The following is a 23,554-nucleotide window of genomic DNA, read 5'->3' on the forward strand; positions in this document are numbered from 1 at the left end:
AATTATTAACATACCATATATATAAAACTCTTACACCGTTAATACATACATCATTTTCTCTTAAAAAATAAATAAAATAAAAACCTATAACCATAGAAGCAGATTCACTACAATTGAAGAGTTTGATAAATTAGGTATTGTAATGTGTAAAGAAGATTGACTCATCTAAATAAGTGAGTAGAATAATAAAAAGTTAATAAGTGGCATGGTGCGAGTGGGCATTGTCAAACACATTATGACAACCTTTTTGACGGTCACTTCAACTCAACCAATTCAGACAGTGGGACCCACCATCCCCTACGTGTATCAACAAGGCGCGTGTATTATTTCATTTCATCACACTTAACGTGAGAAATTAAACAGAAGCTTAATTAATAAGTATGTCCATATCAGCTTATCTTCTTCTTCTTCTTCTTATTGTTTAAAGTTAAGCAGAAAATTGAAGGTTGTTGTTGTTGTTGTTGTTGTGATTATAATCTGTAATCTGCGTGTAATGGACGAGAAAGAGAGATTTGAATATTTTGGTTGGGTGTATCATCTTGGAGTGAATTCTATTAGGCATCAGTATTGTCATCTTCGATTTCTTTTCATCAGGGGCAAGTATGTTGCTATGTATAAGCGTGATCCTCATCATTCTCCTTCCATTGTATGTATTTTTTATTCACTGTCTTTCTTTTACTTTTTTTTTCCATTATTCATAATCAAATAATGGAGAGAGATCAACTGTCGTAAAGGATGTCTCATTCCCTCTCTTAGGCCCAATAAGAATATTACTTTTTGTTTTTTATTTTTTTTATTCATGTGACAATATATGATTGGTCCGTGACAGTGAATGAGACATTTATCTAACACCGCTCCTATCATAGATGTATAGCACCAATTCATTCGGTAGATTATGATTTAGTGATGTTTAATTGAAAATAAATCATTAAATATATTTTGACTTTAGTTTTTTTCCCTTTCAATTTTGAGTTGTAATGCTGTTTCATTTGTTAGTTTTTTTTTCTGTTTTTTGTTGTATTAATGTTCGAGTGTATTATCTATACACTGTTGGTGTAAATATTGATTTATGTATGGTGAATACATAATTAACACATCATTCCATGTTGATTTATATTACTTAATAGTCAATAATGATAAAAAATGAATGATAGATGATGCATTGATAATGTAAAAAACTCGGATATATATTTTTCAATTAATAGTTAGTAGTTGTTTTTTTTACAGTAGTTGAAGTATTTAATGTTAAAATTCTCCTATGTGCAGCAACCCATTAGGAAGGGGGCTGTAGGGCCCACACTAATGGTGGAGGAGATAGGTCGAAGGAAGGTCAACAATGGGGTAATTATTAGAATATCAATGTCTTTGTATTTACTGAATCAAACTGATTGTGAATTGGTTATGGAATATTGTTTGTGAGGATCAATCTTGTGTTGTGATTTGAATGATATGTTTGGTTGCCTTGTAAATTTGATGGAAGCTAAATATATTTGTTTTCTTTCACAGGATCTCTATGTTTTACGGTTTTACAATCGACTAGATGAGACCAAAAAAGGAGAAGTAAGTTATGGTCTTTAAATGTGTATCTAATAATTGTTGATAATGTTCAATAAAAAAAATGTTGATAGTGATTGCAAGGTACCTGCAATGGTGCATGCTTTTTAACAGGTATTACAGCCTATGGAGAATTCAAGATCATACTGAAAACACTACAGAATTTATACCGGAAGCATAAGCTTCCATCTTCTTAACTTGTAAAGTTGCATGCTAAGTTTTAATTTTTTAGGATGATTTTTATTGCTTGCAAATTCTATAAGAAAATAAAACACCACATCCTTAACAGAGTTGTACGTGCATCATATATTATTTCACCTTTATTTGATGTAAACTATGTTATTCCCCAAGCATTTTCATGCTAAACTCAGTAATTTGTAAATATCCCAGCAAGCAATAAGTGATAGATCCCCAATCATCAGGATTGGCTCGGTTGGCGAACTGAGTTCCAAGTAGGCGAACTTTACCCGCAGTGCATGGTTCGAAATCTATTAGAAGCACCTTGTGTCCAAGGCCTAAGCAAGGATTAGTCCCACACCTGAAGGGTGTCAGAACTGAGAACACCTTGTGGTCTTACCAAAAGAAACTGTGAAATCCCACACCATACTATTTAATTTATGGAGAAATCAAAAGCAGTAACACTTCATAGAAGTATTTACCGTGAAGAAACAATAGCCACAAGAGTTGTAATTTTTCTTTCACAGTAAACATTTGTAACCGGTCTTCCTTATTTTTGAATTCTCCCTTGATTTTCTCATGGGCTTTCTATTTGTTACCACACTTGTTGTGGGGAGTGTCATCAAAATGCTCAAAACGAAATTCCCAGAGTTAAAAAATATAATATAAACTGGCCCTTGAATTTTTGACTTGAAAAGTTTGTTATACTTTCTTGACTGAACAATAGCACTAGCATGCAAACGTATCTGCATCTATGTGTCTGCAGTGGAGATCTTATTTATTTAGAATTTAAAGCCCCCCTACATGCCATGGGTGTTATAGGCTTTTCTTTTCAGTAAAGAAATAAGTTTTTTCATGCACATTTTCTTCAAGATTGCTTGTGCTACAGCTGGAGAAGCCCAGGGATGGATAGAAGCATTTGATCAAGCCAAGCAACAGGTACGAAAAAATAACTGGAATGTTGCATTTATGATGCGAAATGTCCTATTTGTTATTGGTCTTAGTAACTGTTACAACCCAATCTTGATGGTGATTAATTTATATTTCTGGGGCCTGGGGTGTGGATCGGAGTTCATAATTCCTATTATGAAGTTTCAACATATAGGTCTTCCTTGTATGTAAAGAATATGGGAGTACCTGATTTGTTAGCTGTAAGAATTAGTCGGCATTTACTATAATTTGCATTTTTTTTACCTTAATTTGCATACGTTTTTTGATTTACGCTCTTTGCAGGCTGAGTATGAGCTGTCTAGAGGAGGTTGTGCCAGAGACAAACTGAATATTGAGGCTGAGTATGTCCCCCCTCCCATCTGAAATGCACTCATGCTAATATCTGATAGATTTTTTTCCGGTGAAGAATATCAGTGCATAAAAGGTGTTTTAGCAGTGCTGATCGGTAAATGATTTATGCACCGTACATATAGTGTATTGCAATGCTTTGTTCAATCGTCTGTCTTTTTCTTCTTTCCTTCACTTTTCCTTATAAAGTCTAGGAATTATAATAGTTTAAATTTATATAAAGCTATTCAGGTCAATATATTTGTGAGTTATGCTTAATGAAGCATCTGCATGGTTGTTGTTGGGTTCATTATTAGGTGGCCTGCCTTAGAGGTTGTCCTTTTATTACATCATTATCATAACTTTGCCATATCATTTCTATTTATGTTGTGAAGGATCAATCTTGAAGGGCATCGACCTAGAGTGAGGCGGTATGCCCATGAGTTGAAGAGGCTTATAAGAATTGGCCAAGGTAAAAAAAAGCACGGTTGTCAACAAAATTTTCATCGGGGTGCTTTTGAGGCATTAACATGCTTGACTGATTTCATAATTTGCATATTGGACAACATAGTCCACCTTTTATGCATGTTAGAAGAGTATAATAGAGCATCTATTTTGTTTCCTATTTCAAAAGGAGAGACAAATTTAGCAGTATTGATATGGACCATAAATTGTGGAGTAATAGTTGTGACTTGTGAAAGTGGGATTTTGGATCAATGTTTCATTGTATTTTTTCAACGAATCCCATGTTTCCTTTCTAATTTATATGATTATCTTAGGGTTGATGCATTTGTTTTCTGTCCATTTTATGTGTCTTTCACTTTATATACTAGTTAGCATTTTTTTACAAGATATATACTAGTTAACATTACTCTTCCTGTTTCATTCTGAAAGGCCCAGAGACACTGTTACGACAATCATCAAAGTTTGCAGATGGGTTTGAAGGGGGCAGTGGAGATGCATTCGATGCACATCAATGGAAATGTGTTCTTACCATGGGTGGTATTTTTCTTCTGCCACAAACATGCACTTTTACATGGCAGTCTTTTGTTGCTCTATTACCCTTTTCCCTGTTACTAATTTCTTAATATTGATCACCTTCTTTAATTTAAAGGTCTCCATAATCTGTAATAGACCCCCTTTTTAATTAGTATAAGTTGAGGTTACTAAAGGAACTTCTTAGCTTATCATGATAACATCTTGAAAGAGGTCAGGGTCTTCTAAACTTGAAATAAGCTTGTGTGGCAATTAATTCGTCGAGTTTATCAGGGGAATAATCTTTAAATGATATTATCCCCACCTTCTGTAGTATCCTAGTTTCTTTGCTTTATATTTTTTTGTCATTTATCAGGAAAAACATAATTAAAAGACAATCTACAAAGGAAATCATTACTAAATTTGGGATAAGGCAACTTGAGTATCATAGTACGCTTTATTCTTTCCTGCCTGGTTTAGTTTTTAGACTATTTAACACAGGCAATGATTTTTTGCTTTTGATTTGTCCTACTTTTAGTTTCTATTATATTAGTTGGACCTATCGTCATTGTCATTCTACATGCTTTTTGTTGTGGTTTCAGGTATTAGAATTTTTGAAGATGTTTCTGATTGCAAGGTATGTACACAAATTGAATTTTTTAATGTTTTTTGGGGTGTGGGTGGTCCTGGGTGAATTGGATTATCAACATGTTTCTTGAAACCTAGATAGCATACAGTTCATGTCTGTTTTTATAACAGGGGTTGTAAAGAGATAATACCTGTGTTCTTGCTGATTCAATTGTTACCCAATACCTGTTTTTCTATAATGATGTCAACTGTTTTGTAACTATAACATGGATTGTTAATTACCAGGAAAAATATTTATAATTATTCCATTGTAATTCATTCAAATCTCATGACCCAAAACATGGTAAAGTTTTGCTATTAAAGGGACTTAAATGAATGGGTTTCCAATTCTGGAATTAAGCCATATGTGCAGCTGTTTCCTCTCAAATATCCAATTCTGCTTTGGGATTCAAGTGTTTGGTTGGTCTATAGAAACTCTTGTATTTGTTATCACTGTTGAAATTTTGAATTCATTGCTGATTAAAGTAGGAAGATTTTTTAGTTTTAGGAACTCCTATTTTTTCTTGCTTCCATAATGGTTCACAATAATTGAGTGTTTTCTTTTCTTTCTATATGAAACTTGTGATTGTCATTAGAGTTTTAACATGGCAGTCTCTATTCATAGCTATAAATGTATAATCAAGATTTTTTACAAATTCTGGTTTACTTATTTGCTCTTTCAGCTATCGGTAAAGGGGCACCTTTCTGTTTATTGTGGACTTGTTGTCCTTTAACTGGAAAATGTAGCGGTTTTAATTTTGAGATAAATGAATAGGAGAGTACTTTCAGTAAAAGCCTTGGTGTGTGTGTCTTTGTAACCCAAAACTTTTTCTTTCAAGATAGTAAATCATCTGAATGATCTGATATTTGCATATTTTCTTTCAAGATAGTGGTGTTAATTTCTAAGATGTTTGGATGTGCTTGTTGCATAGCTTTGGTTATCCTATTTACTTTGTCACATTTAAATCAAAGTTGGTGCTTTAATTCAACATGACAGGACATTGAAGAAAAGTCTGATTTCAGTTGACTTTCTTTTTGTGCTTTGTAGAATGGTAAAGGTGTGCTAGCAAAGTCTGTTGGAGTTATTGATGCAACTGCAGATACTGTTTTTGAAGTGCTTTTGAACACTGAACGACAGAAAAGACAAGAGTAAGTTGCCTATAAAAAGTTCTCGAGAGTCTTGATAACATATTGGGGAAATTAGGCACTCCTATGATTATATTTTGCAGGTGGGACATGTTGATGTGCGACTTGGAGCTGGTAGATTCGTATGATGGACATTATGATGTTGTTTATGGGACATATGATCCCAAATATCTAAGCTGGTAATAAATTGATTTTAAACTTTTTAAGTTTTAAAATTTGAACATCTGGAATGCTATAATGGTATGCTCTGTTCTGTATAGTTCATTATCGACGTTTTTATGTATATTTATTTTTTGATTAAATGTAAAAGTGTGGAGTCTTTTTATATATTTTTTCCTCTAGATTTGTGTGTACTTATTAATTTTGATCTTCCTATCGACTTTGATTTGCATTCCGTAAAAAAATTCATATCAGACATGTGCACTTACTGGTTCTTTTAGTAAGCCCATGGTTTAGTTATTTGTGATGAAACTTTAGCTGCCTATTAAGTATTATCTACAATTTCATGTTATCTCTTCTTTCTCTTGTATTGCCTTATTATTTTCTTTTTACATTGGCAAATGGAAACCATGTTTTACTCAATTTTTGTGTGACCTGATCATGTTTTTCTTTTTAAAACGTTCATTCATGAACTTAATGCAGGTGGCATTCAAAGCAAGATTTTGTTTTCTCTAGACAATGGTTTCGTGGACAAGATGGAACATATAGTAAGATTCTGGTTATTTTAATCATGTTTTTGGAACTCTTGTCAACTTGCCATGGTCACGAATTAGTTCATTTACTTTCATTGCTAGTATAGTAGATATATGTCCTTTGATTTGTCTGTTGAAATTTAAAACACTGAAGCCTATGCACAACACTTATCAAACTGTGATAATGCTTCAAAAGTGAAGTTGTTCTTATCATACACAGCATCAATGTTACTTAATTTTATGCAAACATGTTATCAGTTCTTCAATAATGCTTTTTGTTGTGGTTTCAGGTATTAGAATTTTTGAAGATGTTTCTGATTGCAAGGTATGTACACAAATTGAATTTTTTAATGTTTTTTGGGGTGTGGGTGGTCCTGGGTGAATTGGATTATCAACATGTTTCTTGAAACCTAGATAGCATACAGTTCATGTCTGTTTTTATAACAGGGGTTGTAAAGAGATAATACCTGTGTTCTTGCTGATTCAATTGTTACCCAATACCTGTTTTTCTATAATGATGTCAACTGTTTTGTAACTATAACATGGATTGTTAATTACCAGGAAAAATATTTATAATTATTCCATTGTAATTCATTCAAATCTCATGACCCAAAACATGGTAAAGTTTTGCTATTAAAGGGACTTAAATGAATGGGTTTCCAATTCTGGAATTAAGCCATATGTGCAGCTGTTTCCTCTCAAATATCCAATTCTGCTTTGGGATTCAAGTGTTTGGTTGGTCTATAGAAACTCTTGTATTTGTTATCACTGTTGAAATTTTGAATTCATTGCTGATTAAAGTAGGAAGATTTTTTAGTTTTAGGAACTCCTATTTTTTCTTGCTTCCATAATGGTTCACAATAATTGAGTGTTTTCTTTTCTTTCTATATGAAACTTGTGATTGTCATTAGAGTTTTAACATGGCAGTCTCTATTCATAGCTATAAATGTATAATCAAGATTTTTTACAAATTCTGGTTTACTTATTTGCTCTTTCAGCTATCGGTAAAGGGGCACCTTTCTGTTTATTGTGGACTTGTTGTCCTTTAACTGGAAAATGTAGCGGTTTTAATTTTGAGATAAATGAATAGGAGAGTACTTTCAGTAAAAGCCTTGGTGTGTGTGTCTTTGTAACCCAAAACTTTTTCTTTCAAGATAGTAAATCATCTGAATGATCTGATATTTGCATATTTTCTTTCAAGATAGTGGTGTTAATTTCTAAGATGTTTGGATGTGCTTGTTGCATAGCTTTGGTTATCCTATTTACTTTGTCACATTTAAATCAAAGTTGGTGCTTTAATTCAACATGACAGGACATTGAAGAAAAGTCTGATTTCAGTTGACTTTCTTTTTGTGCTTTGTAGAATGGTAAAGGTGTGCTAGCAAAGTCTGTTGGAGTTATTGATGCAACTGCAGATACTGTTTTTGAAGTGCTTTTGAACACTGAACGACAGAAAAGACAAGAGTAAGTTGCCTATAAAAAGTTCTCGAGAGTCTTGATAACATATTGGGGAAATTAGGCACTCCTATGATTATATTTTGCAGGTGGGACATGTTGATGTGCGACTTGGAGCTGGTAGATTCGTATGATGGACATTATGATGTTGTTTATGGGACATATGATCCCAAATATCTAAGCTGGTAATAAATTGATTTTAAACTTTTTAAGTTTTAAAATTTGAACATCTGGAATGCTATAATGGTATGCTCTGTTCTGTATAGTTCATTATCGACGTTTTTATGTATATTTATTTTTTGATTAAATGTAAAAGTGTGGAGTCTTTTTATATATTTTTTCCTCTAGATTTGTGTGTACTTATTAATTTTGATCTTCCTATCGACTTTGATTTGCATTCCGTAAAAAAATTCATATCAGACATGTGCACTTACTGGTTCTTTTAGTAAGCCCATGGTTTAGTTATTTGTGATGAAACTTTAGCTGCCTATTAAGTATTATCTACAATTTCATGTTATCTCTTCTTTCTCTTGTATTGCCTTATTATTTTCTTTTTACATTGGCAAATGGAAACCATGTTTTACTCAATTTTTGTGTGACCTGATCATGTTTTTCTTTTTAAAACGTTCATTCATGAACTTAATGCAGGTGGCATTCAAAGCAAGATTTTGTTTTCTCTAGACAATGGTTTCGTGGACAAGATGGAACATATAGTAAGATTCTGGTTATTTTAATCATGTTTTTGGAACTCTTGTCAACTTGCCATGGTCACGAATTAGTTCATTTACTTTCATTGCTAGTATAGTAGATATATGTCCTTTGATTTGTCTGTTGAAATTTAAAACACTGAAGCCTATGCACAACACTTATCAAACTGTGATAATGCTTCAAAAGTGAAGTTGTTCTTATCATACACAGCATCAATGTTACTTAATTTTATGCAAACATGTTATCAGTTCTTCAATACAGAAGTTTGGTAATACTATGGTTTGTAACCTTGATTGACATGGTTCATCAGCAATGATTCTTGGATTTGTTTGCAAGTCTAGTTGAAGTGATGCTGTGTTTCGACTTACTTGGACAACATATGCTGAAGTAGTTTATGTATTTATTTTATGCAGCTATCTTGCAATTTCCAGCATTACATAAGAAAAAGCCTAAAAGATCTGGATATCAGCGTGCCAAAGTTAATCGTAAGATCGGATTTTTTTTGCATTATATCCTAGGGATTGAGTAGATAGTGGTTCTTGGTATTTGTGCTTGTTCAGGAGTTGAAGTCAGTTATGAGTATCAACTTTTTAATTTTGTTCATATTTTGAGCAACCTGATTTTTTTTTGGAACTCTCTGTTTACTCCCTTACCTCTGCATCTTCAGCATGGATAATTTTTTAGGCTAAAATATTGTTTCTTTTATAGATATACTGTGAATTTTTGTACAATCCAATTAATTCCCTCGTTCTCCCCTAATTAAACTCACTCTTCTTACAGAAAATACACCTATTAACTAATGTTTTTACTGCCTTGAAAATTTGTGGTCTGCTTGCTCGAATCCAATAGCTTATTTTGACAAGTTGTTTCTTTATGGTAGAAATTGTCTCTTAAAATATGACAGACGACTTTTGTAGTCTTGGCCCTATACCATTAACTAACTTTATCCTTTTATGCATTGTACTTTGGCTGCAGCATCTACATGGGAGATTAGAAATTTGAACACACCTGTGGCATCAAATAGCCCAAAATGTCTAGTGACCCACACTTTAGAGATACACTCTGCATCCTGGCATCAATGGAAGAACAACAAGCGCTCGAAATTTGAGAGGAGCATTCCTTACGCATTATTGTGCCAAGTGGCAGGTTAAGTATTGGAACTATTGCTTTCATCTTGTGTATCTCCTTGAATTGTCTAAAATCACTGGAAGACTGGTGGTACTTCAGATTACCAGAAGTCAGTGGTCTAAACTACTTGCTTCTAGTGGTCCATTCATTTATCTATTCTAGAGGCATCTAATATAAGTTGTTAAATAATGGTTCAGGTCTTAAAGAATATATTGCAGCCAATCCAGCACTCCATCAAGAATATGCCACCACAGTTGTTGACTCCAAAATCTCTGATGGTTCCACGTCCAGTTATGAATATGAGGATGAAATGGAGGATGAATTTTATGATGCAATTGCTGGCGAATCATCATCATCAGATGAAGAAAGTGACGACAATTTGAAACTTGATAAGGTTTCCTTTTTTCTACTTATAATAAATTACAAAAGTAGTCTACAATAGAAATGAATATTCTTATTGTCAAATTTTGTATTTTAATGCTTCATCTAATCTATCAGGGGCCAAGAGTCAAACTAAAGAATGTTTCATGGGCCATCACAACCTTAGCTTTGAAGAGAACTGCAGGTCAGCTTTTCCTTTGTTTCTTGTTATTTGGTAGGGGATCCAAAAATATATTATACCTTTATGTATATATATATTTGTTATGACTACTCAATAAGCATTTTCTAATTCAATGTGAACTTCGGTCACACATCAAACACCAAGAAAAGACTAAAAAAGCCTTTAGCAGGTGATTTTAGGGTCAGAGAATATAGAGAATGACAGCAGAAGGTCAAATATGATATTAATTACAAGAGAACGTGTTACACACTGATACAATAATCTAATGCACCTATTTATGACTGCTAATTAGACCAAGTATTAGTACTACTAGTACAAGCCCAAGCCCACTATTAATAACATTACAAAAACAAAGTTAAAGTAGATAAAATAAGAGTCCGAAGAGAAGTTGAGAACTTAATGCAGTAGATGGTGTCGCACTGTCGCACGCGTCTCTATAATACTATGTTTTAGAACAATAGTGTTCTTGGGAGAGATCATGAAAACAGAGATGTGAGTCTGAGAAAACAAAACCTCTTTACTAGCTGCTTATAATGAATCCCAGACATAAGTTGACCTATTCCACTGGCTATGTCCATGTAAATACTACTAATGCATAAAGACAAAAGTATTATTTACTTTGGGTGCGGTAACATTGGCAATACATTATATTCCTCAACAGATTCTGTATCGGAAAAAGATGGAAAAGCAGAAAATAAAATTAGGTGCACATTCATAAAATAATTTTGAACCAGTTAGAATGTGGTGTATTTTAAAGGAAACTAGAGTACATAACAGTTTGTGAGCCTGATAATATGTAACAGCTATCACCAGCTGTACATTAGTTGATTAGTTAGGCTTCTAGTTAATTTAGTTAGATTTCTAAAGTGTTCTAGAATCTCTATATATTTATCTGAACCTTAGCTGATTCAGTAAAGATAAGAAGTTAAAAGTTTCTGATTTCAATCTTCTCCCCTCCTTTTCATTTTTTCTCTCCTTCACTTTCTAGCGCTTTCTTTCATTTTCATAGATAACATGGATTGTAAAAGGTAAGGAAGGAAGAGATGAGGAGGAGCACATGTCCCTCATGGCTCCTGTTTCCCTCTGTCACTGAGAGATGCTGTGAGTGATGATATAATTGAGATGCAAAGAAAGGAAATTAATTTCTGAAGTCGTATATATTCTACAAGAGACATGCTCTCCTTGTTTTCTTAGCTGCCTCATATGTATGGAGTTGTGTAAGGATGTTTCTTTGTCTGAAATGCAAAGGGAGCAGATTGCTTTTTTGAGCTAAAAGACTTTCTTTGGAATTTCCTTTCCTTTATTTTTTTTTTGTTCTCTGAGAAGTACTGATCTTCCTGTGCTGTATGTTCCTAAGGATGTTAAGAGCTCTTTCAAGATTCCCCATATGATTTCACCTTCACAGTTGATCCAAATTATCATATAGCCTATACCTATACTTGATATGTATCTCATTTACTTCAGTAAGTAACTGATTAGAATGAATGAAGAATTCTGTCATTTGTAAGTAATCGGTTGAAGTTAAATGTAGCTTTTAATTTGTCGATTCTTTTGTGATTTTCATTCAGAATACCACTTTAACATACTAGGTTATTGCATGCAGAACCTGATCTGAGCGAAGAATTGGATCCCCACATAACTCCTATGACAATCCGTCCACGTAACTTCCATGGTTCTTTGCGCAGAGGCAAGGATGACAATGACACAGACTGTTGGGCTTCCCCTAGTGGAAAAGGATTTATGATTAGAGGAAAGAACTATCTTACTGACACCTCTAAGGTGAGGTTACTGTCCAAGTCCTTCACTCCTTAGTTATGGTAGAGAAGGACAAAACTTTCTCTTTCACTTGGACAGCAAATAATGCTGTAGAAGAGAGAAAGAGAGAGAGAGTGTGTGTGTGCTTCTATCTTCTTCAGATGTCCTTTTCATTCTGTGCTGGCAATGAAGGGGTATTTGGGGTTTCAGACATTTTGTTCATTTAACTTAATTTCTGCTCTTTTTTAAAATTCAATCTCAACTTTAGAACTACATATCTTTAGCAAAGATCTTTATGTATTTTTGCATAGCTTTGATGTGTATGTTGCTTTATTTTGTTCTGGAAGAATGTTATGGAGTTGAAATTTGTTGTGCAGGTAGTTGGAGGAGATCCTCTTCTCCAGCTCATAGCAGTTGATTGGTTCGCAGTCAATAAATCTGTCGATGGAATTGCACTGCACCCTAAATGTCTGGTTCAGGTAAGATTAAATCTCTAAGACCTTTTGTCTTTAATTTTCATAGAGATTGTTATAAAGCAGTGTTGGATAAAAGACACTCAATTTGCTTCATGCATGTTGATTTATAAGACGTTTTCTCTAACTATCAATTAATTCAAGCTTTTACTTTCTCATGTTCCTACTGCAACGCAAATTATATTTGTTTGATATTTAGTACAAGATCGGTGTCTCTGATGCTGACTCTCATTAAATCCTAATTCCAATGAGCTTTCATAACTCATTGTTCAGTTTATAGTCTGATTTATAATTTGTTGAGACTGAGTTTCTCAGCCTAGTTTCACATAGCTTTGCTGAATTTGACAATCATGTATCTCCTGTATGGTTATGCTCTCTGGTGTCATTTCATTGGCTACACTTTGTTTATCACAGATGATACTCTACTTTGTTTTCTCCTGCTACTTGAGGTGCTTCTAGATCATCTTTTTTCACAGAGTGTATCTTTTATTCAAAATTTCAAAGTTTTATTTTAGCTCTTTAAGTCTTTTAATCCAGTGCAGGATAAAGCTTAGTGGTTGAAATTATTATTATATTTTATCTTGATATTCTGGAAACCATAAGTTGGAGATTTTGCACTGTCTAATCTTTTCCTTCTGAATTTCAGTCAGAAGTGGGGAAAAAGCTTCCATTTATCCTTGTTATTAATCTCCAGGTATGGGTATTATTGTTTTTCTTTTCACACACTCTGCATAGTGAAGTTTATTAAATGTGCTAGTCTTCAATAACAAATTTTAGGACCTTGATTATCAAGTGGCTTTTTCAATTGGTATTAAAGCTTAGTTGGTCAACCAGCATACTACTCTCCTTATAATGAATTCCAATTTACTGTTCAGTCCAAGGTGATTGTTTACTGAATTTCAAGCTCCTCAAGATTTAAGTCCCATCTGTCATGTTGCTATTTTTTTGGCTTTTAATAAAAGACGAATTCAAAAGGAGAAAGAAAACAAGTTCAAAGGAATAGAATATAACTACTCCTAAAGCAAACAAGACAGATAAATTTCTTTTGGTCCTTGTTTTACGGCTTAAGATTATTGTCCGAGTGGTTCTTTATCATATCACATACTCTATCTGGTTATACCTAGTATGAAAGAATCTACTGTGAAGGGCATATTAATGTTGTAAGCCTTTGATACTGAATGGTAAATTGAGTAGCTTTACTAAAACTGCAGTTTTAAGGGCTCCCCACTTTTCGGGGAAGACATTGGAAGGTTTGACTGGCTTTCTTGTTGAATAACTTAGGAAGCATAAATGCGACCCTGAATGTAGCTGAAAAGTTATGGAATTGACATCAGGAATATTCTGTAGCATTTGTCTATTTATTAGTCAATCTTTGAGGTTATACCACAATGTCAGATTTCAGTGGCTCAGATCTTTGTCTATATGTGTGTGATAAGTGCTGCATTTAAGAATTTATTATGCACATATATCAGTATCAAGGGTTTTGTTTTTCTGGTCATCAATTGCAGGTTCCTGCGAAACCAAACTACAGTCTGGTTCTATATTATGCCGCCGACAGACCAATAAATAAAGATTCCCTATTGTCAAAGTTTGTTGATGGAAGTGATGTATTTCGGGACTCAAGATTCAAACTTATTCCAAGTATAGTTGAGGTGCGTGGTTCTCAATCAATGTTATATCCTCCTTTTGTTGCTTGATGGCATTGAGCAGCTAAGGAATTATAGTATCTGCAGGGATATTGGATGGTCAAAAGAGCTGTTGGAACAAAAGCTTGCTTGTTAGGGAAAGCTGTGACTTGTAAATACTTTAGACAAGACAATTTTCTGGAGGTAAACCTACCTTAGCATTTTTCCTATTTGACTACTTGATAATAATTAACATAAGTTACTTCTCAAATGTTATGGGAGAACTTTTGAAGTCAAGTTCTTTTTATTCATATGAATACTGTAACACCGGTACTAGTATTACTTTTTCTCTTGTATTAGTTAGAATTTCAGAATATTGTGTTTTCTATTTCTCTGAAGTAATGTTCAGTCATGTTTCTTGTTGGAGCACTTTTTTCTCCAAATTTGTATAATTGTATCTTGAGGATTATGCTGTGGGTATACATCTCTCTCTTCCTTACCCTATCCCAATTCCCACCTTATAAGTTCAATTACTTCATTAAGGAGAGAGACACAAACAGGTTCACATTAATGATTTATTTCTAGACACTCACTTCATAGCTTAATATTCTCTCATCTTTTATGTACCAACAACATGTTGATCTAGTGGTGTAAGGCCCCACTAGATCTTCAGGATGACCAAAAGGGCAAGGGTTCTAATAGAGCGACACTTGTTGGGCGGAGAAATCAAGCACCCCGAAAGGGATTAATTCCGTATCCAAAAGGTGAGGGGATACACCTAAATTGCATGTCCACTTTCCATCAACCTCTTGCTTATGGAACTTAACTTTCATTCTGAATTGAGTCTAGCAATTAAGACTCCCAATTCCGCATTGTTTCTGAAATTGTGTGCAATAATATGATAGTTTGTCATACAATTGAACTTCAGTATACATGTAACTTTACTGCCATTTTCATTGTCTGGTATATTCCACTCATAGAAATTCTGTTTTATGCAGATTGATGTTGACATTGGATCATCCTCAGTAGCTAGGGGTATCATTGGCCTTGTTCTGGGATATGTCACAAGCCTCATCATTGATCTTGCGATTTTGATAGAGGTCTCGCCGTTTTCTGTCTTACTAGTTATTTTAACTTGGAATAAATGACACAGCCAAAAGGTTTACCACATAAGTTCTGGCATTGATCATGTTCAAGACATTTATTGCATTGTAGTGGAGTGTAGGCTGAGAAATGGGAACAATGAAGGATTCAACTCCTCTTAGATTTTATTATATCAATTCTTAATACATTCACATATAAAAGTTGGAAAATTCAATAACAAACATTTAAAATGCTTCTGATATTGATTGATGGCTATATTTGCAGGCAAGAGAAGAGGCAGAACTACCAGAGTACATTCTTGGAACTGTTCGATTAAACCATTTGAAAATTGAATCTGCTGTACCATTGGAGGTTTAAGGTTGTCTGCTAAAAAATATTAGATGACCCAGTTCCTAGTTCCACCCCATTATTTTGACTCATATATATTCATTAATTCTATTACACCATGGATTCAAGGAAGGACAAATAAATAAATGAAATAATCTGAGATAAATTTGTCCAGATAGTTCAGTCTCTTTTACTCTTCTTTTTCTACTATGTTGATTCTCCTCATTTAAATTGATAGCTTGTAAAAATTAAAAATTAAAACACCAATTTGTCTTTGTATTTATTACAATAAATATTTTCTATGATTTTGTGGCCAGAATATCTTACTCGATGTTGCTTTCCATTGTGGTACTAAAAAAGAGTAACAATAATATTATACACGGTTAAATAAAGAAATTTAGTATGTATATGTTATTTAATCTCAATTTTTCTAACATTTTCTATGATAGTCAAACTCGGGTTCATGGAGGCAATGAAATATTATTGATTTCATTAGTACTACGATACTATCCACTCAATGAAATATATGTAATACACTTTAAAATCAAAGGTTTCTATACATCATGAAAAAACATTTTGCAAGAGTTTGATCCCATGTGGACGCTTCACATATTATAATTTGGTGAACATAAATTAACTCAACATAAACACTAGTATGATGAAGGGGATTAGCTGTCCCACTTTTCTGTGTCCAGTCCAATGAAAATTTAACATATATTAGGAAAAAAAAATTTAAAAAAAATATAACATAACATTTTTATGTGATTTAGTGAGATATGATTGGCTTGAGAAATGGGGACAGAAAGATTTCGGGACAGAAGGCTGGTTCTTAGTCTTATAACTTCGAGACTCATTTCCCGCCAAAAATCACCATCTTCTTTATTCTTCCTTGTTTCTTCTTCCAAAAGCAATAGTGAGTGAGAAAGAGACAGAGAAAGAGAAAGATGTGAGGTTGGGACGAAGGAAGCATATGCTACAACGACCAAGCCAATTCCTGTGAAGGAGAACCCGAAGCTTCAAACCACTCTCTCCTTCGTTACTCATAACAATGTCTTCCCTTACCGCGATGTTCAAATCTTGCTTACTTCGAAAGAGGATCCTATTTCCATGAGGTCCTTAGGGGTAAGTGAATTTACCTATTTTCATTATTTGTGCTTTTAATTAGAATACTTGCATCAGATGATAGATTTCACAAGTTACTTAATGTAGAAAATGTATTTTGTTTTAGTGTTTTCAAATTCACTCTCAATTTCCAGGCAAAATTGACTCCAGTGCGAGAGTATCTGCGAAAAACAAAAAAAAATTGTCTCTCAATAAAATAACTATACTATTACCAACCAGATATTGGTAAGTAGTGTAAGACATCGTTATATCTCAGAAAGTCGTTATATATCATAAAGACGGAAAGTTTAAATACTCAATTTTTGATTTACTTCAGAATATATAATAACGTTTAATGAAACACTCGTGGTTGACAAAATGCAAATGCAAGGAAGTTATAAGTTTCGGAATGCTGAAATTTGAAAGCAAAAAACATACTATTATTAGCAAAAAGATTAAAAAAATAACCATTTTCTAAATTCTGAGTAAGAATTAGCAATGCAGGAAAAAACAAAAAGAGCATTGTTATACTAGTGCTAAAACTACAAAATATAATTCTAAAAAAAATATTTTATTTATATGTTCTTTATTACTGGTATTTAAAAAACCAGCTACAACAAATATTCAATCGTATTACATAATTGGTACACCACTATGCTTGGGGAAAATTGAGAAAGAAAGCACAAGATATATCATTTTGTGTCTCATTAAGTCTGGATCCCATTTTCATGAATACACGTAAGTATGAATAGTTCCATTCCTTAAAGTTGTTTAAAGTGTATAGTGTTGTTGGATGGTATCAATATCAAGACCCTTCAACTTCACCACAGATTCAACATGTCCCTTGAGTGTGTGGAGTTCTCTTAGCCTGAATATATCAATACATAAAAGATAAGTATTACTCGGTAAAGATAGTTGTTTAATGTTTAATAAATCCACAATTGTCATATTGTTAGACTAAGATGTATTATTGTAAGGTTAAGTTTGAGGTAATTCACCTAGCAGCCTCGGCACGCCTCTTAGCCTGCTCGGCAATGTCAGATTGTTCATAATTGATGTTCTTATGGGATTCAGGAACGTGGAGACCGTGGAGTGTGCGTTGAGCGACCGCCCATTGAGCCTCCCTCTGTCCCTTTCCGTAGTCCTTCTTTGTTGTGAATGCAGTCTACATAAAGATGATTCAACTATAGTGAGCAATTATGAGTGAAAAATATGAGAAATAAGAAAATGAAAGGGAAAAAAGGAAGAACAAATTATTCGTTATTTTCATAATGTTATATATAGGACCTTGTTTTGTAGCATGTTGTCCCAGGCCTTGCCAGACAATCCCAAGCGAATGAGGAACTTGAGAATGTCAAGAGGAATGTATGTCACAATGCTGAAGATCCAAATTACTCCTGCCCATCTCCAACCGAATCCGTGGATTCTGGCGAAGTCCCAGTGTGCATACACAGCAATGACAGTGGCAACCTAAGTTCATCAATTATCAAGTTAGAATCACATAATTGTATAAAATTTTGACCGAATGAGTGGATGAATGGTCCTTTTAAAAAATAATGAGCAATAATAGAAAATTGTAGGTAGAAGAAACTAACCAATTGTGCAGCAAGGAAGGCTGCCATTAGCAAGAAGCCAGGACGTTCAACATAAGACCAACTCCTTGATCTGGTCACAAAGATAAGTGCCTGACTAATAATACTAACTTGAAGGTAGAGAGCAGAGTTAAGCATCTCTTCACTGTCTGCAATTGGCTTGACACCAAAAACTCTCTGGAAAGAGGAGATAAAACATACTCAAATGTCATGATTCTATTATCAATATATTGTTTTCATCACCTTGAATAACTACTTACGGTGAAGAAGTCAGTGTCATGAACTAAATAGAAGAAGACCACTGTGATGATAGCCATGTAAGATCCAAGAACAACTCCAGTAGCAAAGATTTCCTTAAGCTTCCATGAGTCGGGTAGAGGAGAAGGCTTCACCCTATCTTTGGAGATCGTCATAATGGTTCCATCGTTCAAGATGGCAATGATCAAGACCATGAATGGTGAGAAGTCAAACTTCCATATCAAAGCCACAAGCATGAACCCAAACACGATACGAATAGTGATAGAAACAGCATAGATTGTGTAGTTCTTCATCCTCTGGAAGATGGCCCTGCTGGTCAAGACGGCACTCACAATCACACTAAGTCCTGGTTCTGTCAAAACAATGTCTGAGGCACTTCTTGCTGCATCAGTTGCATCATCCACTGCAATGCCAATGTCTGCTTTCTTAAGTGCTGGTGCATCATTCACACCATCTCCAGTCATTCCAACAATGTGCTTCCTATCTTGCAATCTCTTGACAATTTCATACTTGTGTTCTACATGGGTTGCACACATGGAAAAAAAAACAATTTAAGTTTCTGCAAATTTCATCTTCTCATAAAGCTTAACACAAATTAGACTCATGTTATTACCAGGGAAGACTCCAGCAAATCCATCAGCCTTCTCAATGAGCTCATCAATTGGGATTGTTGCAAGGGATGGATCCTTGTTGTCACCAAGAAGGGTGGATGAAGGATACATGTTGGTTCCCATTCCAAGCCTACGACCGGTTTCTTTTCCAATGGCAAGTTGATCACCGGTGATCATTTTAACATTGACTCCAAGGTCAAGAGCACGACGAATAGTCTCTGCACTATCATGTCTTGGAGGGTCAAATAGGGGCAAGAGGCCCAAGAACTCCCACGAGTCTCCTGCACTTTCCTTGGTCTTTTCTGAAACAGTCTATCAACAAAAGTACAACAAGTTTGGTAAGAGAATTTCATCATCATAAACTCATGGCATCTAATCTAGATCCTTTATTTACCTGGTGTGCGACACCTAATGAACGAAGCCCGCGCTCAGCGAACTGATCAATGATGCCATGAGCCCTTTTCAAAACCTCTCCCTTGAGATCACAAAGTTCAATGATCTGAAAAATATGTAAAATAAATAGGTAGTTAAATATCAGAAGTGATAATATGTTCAAAAAATAGTTGATTCATGGTTATGTATTTGAAAGTCCCTTACCTGCTCAGGAGCACCCTTGCTGCTTCTGTGCCATTTGCCTTGACCATCAATGAAGGTAATAGCTGTGCGCTTTTCCACAGGATTAAAGGGCAAGAAATGCACCTCAGTGATTCCTGCTCTTGCCTGAGAGGCCATAACAAAGCACAATTGAATGAAAAAGTTAAGCAATTTGCATACTTCATGTTCACACAAGACTGTGGTTTATAAAAGAATGTCACTACGAGTCTCAGTACCTCCTTAGGGTCGCCCAACATCCCAACAATTGAAGCATCAATTGCATCCTGGTTTTCAATCCTAGAAGCCCTGGCAGCATGCAAGACAAGGGTATCTTTGTCCATGCCAGTTGGGAAGACCTGTATTCACAAACAGGCTTGGTTATAAGGCATCCTCATCCATGCATGTGATCTTATGGTATAAATTTGACTCGTTTATTTATCACTATATATACATTATGAAATGTTCTTTTTATAGGTAAAAAATTAAATTTGTGGGGCTAACTATTAAGGTATCATTTCATACATGTCTAGATATCAGAGATGATATACCAAATATGATAAGCTAATTAAATATTAGATTGCTGACTAACCTCAATCATGTTCTTGTCCACAGTAAGCTTGTTAAGGGTGAGTGTTCCAGTCTTGTCACTGCAAAGAACATCCATGCCAGCCATTTCTTCAATGGCAGTCATCCTCTTGGTGATGGCTCCTTGCTCGGAGAGTCGGTGAGATCCAATAGCCATAGTCACAGACAAGACTGTTGGCATTGCAATTGGGATGCCTCCAATTAGAAGAACCAATAAATTGTCAATACCATCTCTATATGCTCTTTGTTGGATGGGGTACATCACAACAATCTCAATCAACATTCCCACAGCAATAGAGCAAATACAAAAGTTTCCAATCGATGTCAACACCTAAAAGAAACAAAAAAAGTCCAAAAATGTCACTAAAAATATAAAAAACAACTAAATCTAAATAAAATATACATGTACCTTTTGGAAGTGACCAACATTGTTGGTGCTATCAACAAGATGTGCAGCCTTGCCAAAGAAGGTGTGGACACCAGTAGCGATAACAATAGCCTCTATCTCACCTTGTTTGCAAGTGGAACCAGAGAAAACCTCATCACCAGGGTGCCTGGTGACTGGCAAAGACTCGCCGGTAAGGGCAGACTGATCAATCTTTAAAGGATCACCCTCCAAGAGACGAGCATCGGCTGGGACTATATCTCCTAGCTTGATGCTGATCAAATCTCCTGGCACCAACAATGCTGCTTCTTCCTCACTCCATTTTCCATCCCTCAAAACCTACAAACACAATACAAAATTGATTCATTTTTCTTAGCTACAAAATATTTTGTGCATGAGATTGAAAGGAACATGAACAAAATATTTTGTTACCTTGGTTTTTGGTGCAAGACCAGCCATCAATGCCGCTGCGGCATTGCCTGCATTGTTTTCCTCAATGAAACTAATGGTTGAGTTGATGATAAGCAATACCACAATACCAACGAAATCTTGCCAATCCGGTGGCTTGCCCTGCATTATATAAAAAGTATTTCTCAGATACAAGAAGTATCTGCATTGAACACTTAATAAAACTTGAGAAAAATTAGAAATTTGTAATTACCCCTCCATTGGCCAAAGCAATGGCCATTATAGCAGCAGCTTCCATAACCCATGATAAAGGATTCCACATAAAACCCAAAAATTTAAGGAATTTGCTCTCTGTTTTCTCTTCAAGCTTGTTGGGACCAAACACTTGAAGTCTATTTTCCCCTTCAGCTGTGGTTAGACCCTCCCTGCTACATTTTAGCTGCTTGAAAACTTCCTCAATGGGAATGTTCTCCTACACATATGCATAATTCTCATTGTTAATCACTGTCAATATGAATAAATTTAAAACCCAACAAAAACAACTAAACAACATAATCACTTTGAGTTTGAAATTTTTTTCTTTTGTACTTACAAGATCCACATTCTCGTTTTTGAGTTCTTCAAATGAAATGTCAGATGTCATCGTTATTTTATTTCTTTTGTTAAAAAGTTTTCTTTTGTTCTTTCTTTTGATGACCTCTCCCTATAGGCCTTAGAAGAAGGCCTTGGAAGAGGAAGAAAGAAAGATTAGGAGAAAAAAGAATGACACAAAAACAAGATGTAGATTTAGCTATAGGAAGAAGAAGACACTGAATGCCTTGGTTTTCATTGTGCATTATAGTAACATTTTATAGAAGGGGCAATGCATGGCTACCCTGTAAAATAGTGTTTGTTACACAAATTTTGTGGCTCTCCAAAGTCTCCGTTATGAAATAAAATTGTTATGCCTAATGCATGAAACCAATATTAGCCAGAAATTTTGTATAACTAAACATAGACATTCCCTTGGATCCTTAAACTGTTAAAAATGCTTGAAAATGTATATGGAGTGAAACATTTACATTTAAAGCATTTCTTAATGAGTGTAAAATATATACACGCACATTGTAAAGTGTAAAGATTTATACACAGTCAATGTTTCATTCACCATTCATTTGTAATACTTTTATTTAAATAACTAAAAATCAATAGTGAATGATATATTTACAGTGTAAATATCTTTTTCCCTTTCTTAATCATAAAAATGAAAAATTAGTGAGCCACCTCTTTGCATGAAGGATGAAGGACTCTCCAGAGGCCGAATATAAATGAAACCGTTTTTAAATAGTTCCTTTGTGGGTTGATTTTTTTTTTTAAAATACTATTTTTTTGCTAAACAACAACATAATTATTAGCCATATCAGTTTGAGCCATATTGTAATGCAGATTAAAATTTAAAAATTATTAAAGTAGTGTTATATTAAGGTATGTTTATAATTTTAAAGTAATTTTAAATTTTGATTTGTGATAATAAGTCTATTTGAATTTGATTTAGCTTTGCACACTTTAATAGGCATCAAGTTTAAAATAAGGTATTTTTTTCGGATCAAGTCCAACTTAATTAAAATTTACAAACATTTTTACATCAATTTGAATCATGATTACTCATACACATATGTATCTATAACACTTTGAAGTCTTTTTTAATGATTTTCTCATTGATGTAATATGCATATTAATAATTGTAATATTTATTATATGTATAATTGAGATATTAATCAACTCAGTCAAATTAAATTTGATTTAAATATAATTTATTTAGTTAACAAACTCAATTTTTAATTCTAGTTTAAATTATAATATGAACCACATGTAACTAATTAGTAATGTGACTCCAAATAAATTTTAACCACTCACCATTTTGCTAGTATAGTTGTAGTTATAACTAGGGGTGAGTATGGAATTTAATTTGAAATTTAACTTTAAATTTTAAATAATTGCCCAAGATTTATAGTTTGTTACTCTTTCTCACTTTAAATATTAAATAAACTAAATTATACTAACATTCCTTAAGTTTTAATAAAATTATACAAATTATCTATATTTTTTGTATCTAGACAAATCACCTTTATTTATATACAATATTACACTATTCCCCATACAAGATAAATAAGAAATAAATGTGATTTTTTAAATAAAAATAATAATAAATGTGATTTTTTAAATAAAAAATGATAAATGTAAGTAAGTTAAACAAAATATGATATATTATCATGGTAAATACAAATAATATAAGAGTTCATGTTACTTTAATATTTTTAGTTTGTTATAGAACTCATCAATATTTATAAGGATATATTGTTTAAATCATACTTATACTATATTGCAACAAATCAAAAATAATAAAAAATATTAATCATATATTATTCGAACTTATCTCTACTATATATTTTAT

The 23,554-nt window shown here is 33.8% G+C and overlaps 2 protein-coding genes across 2 annotated transcripts; one reads left to right on the forward strand and one right to left on the reverse strand.

Moving 5' to 3' along the window:
• On the forward strand, positions 440 to 15,775 carry LOC109346207 (protein ENHANCED DISEASE RESISTANCE 2-like). Its single transcript, XM_019585634.1, has 22 exons — positions 440 to 646; positions 1,267 to 1,341; positions 1,507 to 1,560; positions 2,605 to 2,670; positions 2,965 to 3,023; positions 3,405 to 3,481; positions 3,904 to 4,011; positions 4,587 to 4,621; positions 5,660 to 5,760; positions 5,841 to 5,936; positions 6,400 to 6,464; positions 9,026 to 9,097; positions 9,588 to 9,758; positions 9,938 to 10,134; positions 10,239 to 10,305; positions 11,906 to 12,081; positions 12,435 to 12,536; positions 13,177 to 13,224; positions 14,039 to 14,182; positions 14,264 to 14,359; positions 15,154 to 15,255; positions 15,524 to 15,775. Exons 1-22 carry the CDS (start codon positions 494 to 496, stop codon positions 15,614 to 15,616), a joined length of 2,157 nt encoding a protein of 718 aa, XP_019441179.1. The 5' UTR covers positions 440 to 493; the 3' UTR covers positions 15,617 to 15,775.
• LOC109346198 (ATPase 8, plasma membrane-type-like) lies at positions 17,243 to 21,938 on the reverse strand. The gene is made up of 14 exons (XM_019585620.1): positions 21,713 to 21,938; positions 21,374 to 21,592; positions 21,145 to 21,282; positions 20,737 to 21,051; positions 20,332 to 20,658; positions 19,979 to 20,098; positions 19,746 to 19,868; positions 19,543 to 19,647; positions 19,151 to 19,460; positions 18,540 to 19,054; positions 18,283 to 18,456; positions 17,975 to 18,157; positions 17,686 to 17,852; positions 17,243 to 17,555 (listed from the first exon to the last, which is right to left on the reverse strand). Exons 1-14 carry the CDS (start codon positions 21,761 to 21,763, stop codon positions 17,459 to 17,461), a joined length of 2,844 nt encoding a protein of 947 aa, XP_019441165.1. The 5' UTR covers positions 21,764 to 21,938; the 3' UTR covers positions 17,243 to 17,458.

Source organism: Lupinus angustifolius, chromosome LG01, assembly GCF_001865875.1.
Source record: "Lupinus angustifolius cultivar Tanjil chromosome LG01, LupAngTanjil_v1.0, whole genome shotgun sequence".
Taxonomy (NCBI): Eukaryota; Viridiplantae; Streptophyta; class Magnoliopsida; order Fabales; family Fabaceae; genus Lupinus; species Lupinus angustifolius.

Excerpts from the sequence above, each read along its gene's own strand:
- LOC109346207 (XM_019585634.1), top strand. The coding sequence starts at position 494 with ATGGACGAGAAAGAGAGATTTGAATATTTTGGTTGGGTGTATCATCTT. Across the intron at positions 3,024-3,404 it reads AAACTGAATATTGAGGCTGA|GATCAATCTTGAAGGGCATC; the intron begins GTATGTCCCCCC and ends TATGTTGTGAAG. Across the intron at positions 5,937-6,399 it reads GATCCCAAATATCTAAGCTG|GTGGCATTCAAAGCAAGATT; the intron begins GTAATAAATTGA and ends AACTTAATGCAG.
- LOC109346198 (XM_019585620.1), bottom strand. The coding sequence starts at position 21,763 with ATGACATCTGACATTTCATTTGAAGAACTCAAAAACGAGAATGTGGAT. Across the intron at positions 19,055-19,150 it reads ATTTGCTGGAGTCTTCCCTG|AACACAAGTATGAAATTGTC; the intron begins GTAATAACATGA and ends CAACCCATGTAG. Across the intron at positions 18,457-18,539 it reads ATGACACTGACTTCTTCACC|AGAGTTTTTGGTGTCAAGCC; the intron begins GTAAGTAGTTAT and ends TCCTCTTTCCAG.